The sequence below is a fragment of the Arachis ipaensis genome, chromosome B09, assembly GCF_000816755.2.
Source record: "Arachis ipaensis cultivar K30076 chromosome B09, Araip1.1, whole genome shotgun sequence".
NCBI lineage: Eukaryota > Viridiplantae > Streptophyta > Magnoliopsida > Fabales > Fabaceae > Arachis > Arachis ipaensis.
Window position 1 is genome coordinate 34,743,706 of NC_029793.2, and position 4,044 is coordinate 34,747,749.

The 4,044-nt window shown below is 27.4% G+C and overlaps 1 protein-coding gene across 1 annotated transcript in view; it reads right to left on the reverse strand.

The window, feature by feature from the left end:
- Positions 1-1,895, reverse strand: part of LOC107616550 (probable protein phosphatase 2C 34) — a 4,655-nt gene extending 2,760 nt beyond the window's left edge. Inside the window, exons 1-3 of the mRNA XM_016318502.2 lie at positions 1,633-1,895; positions 692-1,024; positions 1-99 (exon numbers count right to left, since the gene is read on the reverse strand). The exon at positions 1-99 is cut by the window's left edge and continues 204 nt beyond it. Of these exons, the coding sequence (XP_016173988.1) occupies positions 1-99; positions 692-934 (342 nt within the window). The 5' untranslated portion in view covers positions 935-1,024; positions 1,633-1,895. The remainder of the gene's footprint in view (positions 100-691; positions 1,025-1,632) is intronic.

Genomic DNA, 4,044 nt, shown 5'->3' on the forward strand with positions numbered 1-4,044 from the left:
CGGCATTGATTCTCTCACTCTTTTCGCCACAAAGTGACCCCATGGCCCATGCCCATCAAAGATCCCACAGAAGATCGTGTCCTCTTGGCACCCAAATTCCTGTAATAATCATAACATCCATGAACAAATAATGAATATCAACAACTATGTCCAAAATATATGTTCATTGCAATATAATGCATATAATGCTTAACAAACACACTAACAAAGATGAAGTTGAATAAAGAATTTAATTTTGATGCACGTTAATGTAAAGTAGTTTTATACGTACATTTAATTATATAATACTACGCACGAATGGTCAACTAAAAGAACAAATGTGATTACAAGATTGTGTAAAACATTTTACACTGTCAATGCATCAAAATTAGACTAGTTGAATAAAATATGCATACAAAAATATTATGGCAATGATTGCAAGTACCTCTCACTCTTTACAGCAATCTTAGCGTAGTTAAGTTAAATGGTGAAAACTCATTTTGAATTATCAACTTCGTATAGATAGATGTACACTCTCAACCAACTTAAGGTGGAAACTCTTAATAATTAAAAATTATTAAATAATATTTTAGTCAAATAAATTAAATCACCTAATTATTATCAATTATTAATTTACTTTTATTGAGTGAACCTTTGTATAAAACTTTTCTTGCCTAAAGAAAATAATGTTTGTGTCAATGTTTGTACATACTTCCCAGACTATGCAGCAATCTTGATTGATTCCTTTCTTGCCTCTTTTGGAGAAAACTGAGGCGAAGTTGTTTGAGCCATCAACACTAACAGTGCCTGAGCTACATAACAAGAACTCATTCTTTTTTGCTTCCTTTGCCATCGCTTCCGCCGCTTCTCTTCCGCTGCATCTTTCTGAATTCCTCCCTTTCTTAATTGCCAGTGATTTTGCCAAACCATTGAACATTGAAGAAAGATGACCCATCAAAACTTTGAAGAAATTAGTAATGCTACTGTTGAGCCACCACTTTTAAGCTGTTAAGAGGTTCTTCCCGTTGTAACAGTTTTTGAGGCTCTGAACAACGAAAATTTAAGTCACGGATTAGAAATTCAACACTTCAAGGGAGAGAAAATTTAAATGCATATACATATCTATATGCTAATGATGTAAAAGAAAAGGGAAAAAAAAAAAAGAAATCTGCGCTTAAATCTCAGGAGCTAATATAAAATATAAAAAATAATAATAAAAGAAACTATATGGTCATTCTTATGCTGATTCCAGGTTCCCTTCTAGCAATGCATCTAGAATTTCAATGCAAAGGAATGGAAATTAACAAAAGAGAAACTCGTAATATTTAATAACATAGCATCTGGTTATGTTTGGTTTGAAGCTAAAAGTCAAAAGCAATTCAGAAAAAGTTTCTGTTATTCTGAATATATATGGCATTGCTTTCAGCCATTGTCTCAAAAACCCAATTGTAGTGTGGACCATGATTTCCTCTTTGAGAAAGCATAACGAAATATGAATAGCCAGGGACCCAAAAAAAGAAAGGGGAAAAATAATAAATAAGAAGAAAGGTTTCTTTCTGCTTTGCTTTTCATGAATTCTGTTTTGACTGCTGAATAAAATAAGAGACGGTGCTTAATTGAATTTTGTATAAAATAAATACCATTTTTTACTACCTTTTTTTTCTAAAGGTGTTGAACAACTGAATGAAACTCAGTTGAAGAAGAAAGAAAAGAGTTGGTTAAGTATTCTGATCCAATTTTGAAGCTCTTCCATTAGAGAACAAACAAACCCTTTGGAATGGTAAAAGGACAGAAACTGAGGTTTGTACTTTTGATAGTTGGAACTTGGAAGAGGAGGAGGAAGAGGAGACAATAAGCTGATACTTCGAGAAAAAGCAGAAGAAAAGTATGAGAATTCTTAAATATTGGAGTGACGTGTTGTTTTGTTTCTGGTCACTTCTTTCATCAGTTTATTTCACTTTTTTCTAGGGAGTAAAAAACAAAGTGTTCTTTTTTCTTGTTTTAACTTTTGGAAGAGTTTTAAGGAAATATATTCTCTCAATTTTTTTTAATAATTAAGGGAATAAAATGTGATTTTATATCATTAATTTTATAAATAGGACTAAAAATAAATATAAAAACTTTTTCTATCAATTTTAACAAAAGATAAAATAAATCAAAGATTATTTTATTTTCTATTAAAATTAATGAAGCAAAAAATTTAAATAACTGATACAATTAATTATTAAAGATTAATTGAATAATTTAGTTAAAAATTAAAATATCTGATCTAAAATTTGTTGAAACCAAAATAAATAAATATTCGAATATTTTTATGGACCGATGATAAATATTCATAAATATCTTAGTGCTTTATGATGATCTCTCTTCACTGCTCAGCCTCACCCATGGGGCCATAATGGGTAATAGCTACGGGCTAGGAGAACAATAAAAGATCAATCGCTAATAGACCAGGTTGATTTAAGATAACAATTAATTGTCAATGAATTAACTAAAAATAAAAAAAATAATTTAAAATAATAAAATATAAAAATTATTTTTTAAAAAAAATACATATATTTTTTAGATAAATATATTATTTTATTAATTTAATTCAATTCTGATTAAACATTAATTGAATTTTTAAATTATTAAATATTTAGCTTCACTAATTTAAGTTTTAGAACCTGAATAATTGTTGGTTATTGATCTTTTCCATTAAATGAATATTTAATTATCCAATTGTTTGAAATTGAATTTACATACATACATGATACATCCTTTAAAAAATCTAAGGGGCAAATTATATAAATAAATTAATTAGACTTTAAATTTAAACAATTGTAACTTTTGAAATAGACTATATCTTTGATCTATTTTAATTCTATGTAAACTGCTACACAATAGTGATTTGTAATTTGACATAATCCGCTATTACGTTAAGAATGTACCATATAAAAATTGTTAGAGGGCATCGCGATTTCTAAAAAACTTAGACCATGTATAAATTACTGTAGGGTTTAGCGATTTCTAACGTAATCTCCTAAAAACTGTAACGAATTATATATTGTAGAGACATTCCATTGCAATGTATTGGTGTAGCAGAGAAAATATATGTACACACCAATAAATTATTTTCATAACAAATTATTATTTTTTTTTATTTTGTTAAAGAAAAAACGGTCATGGTATTTAAAAAAATAATGTGATTTTAAGATAAAAATATTTAATATTGATATTTTTAAATACAAAAATAAATTATATTAATATTAAAAAAAATATGATAAATATGATGTATAAATATAAAATAAATAAAATACACAAAATAGAAACACGATTGAATCTGACTTTAAAAATAGGAGTACAGTTAAAAATGGCTTTAAAAATGAAAGTACAGTTGAAAATACCATGTTTTAGATTGGAAATATTTTCATTGTTTCTAACTAAAAAAAAAGTTGAAAACGTAAAAATATCATTTTTGATTTTGTACTTTTTTTTTAAATATTTTTGCTGAAAATAATATTCAAATGCTCAACTAGACATATTTTTATATTTTATTTTCATTTTACTTCAGGACAAGAATAGTTTGAAAGATGGAGCAAAAGCATGCAAAAGTGAATAAATCATAAAAAATTGAAGAATTGAAGATTTTGCAGCCATGAGTATGCATGATTCTGTCTTCTTTCTTTTCATAATCATGTGACTTATCAAGGCAAGGTGAGATGGTTGTTCTTCCTCCCTTTGCTTTTGGTGTCAAAAAAACATGCATAAACATGTGTTTTCTTGATGTTCTTCGTTAGATATCATCCTTAACTTGACTTGAGGGCCAAAAAACTTCAAATTCCCTAAGAGCAATTCAAATACTAACTATATTGTTCCTAGATCGCTTCTCTAATCACCCTTTATCTTTGCCATTAAAATTTTATTGACTTTTTTTTTTTTCGATTTTTGTCTTTTCTTCAACATTTTATTTTTGTCTCACTAATATGTTATTACCACTCCTTAAGTGTTTTATGAAGGTAATAATAAGATTCTGAACTTAAAGTTGTCTTCTTAATACTTTTAGAAAAAAAATTAGTTTTTCGC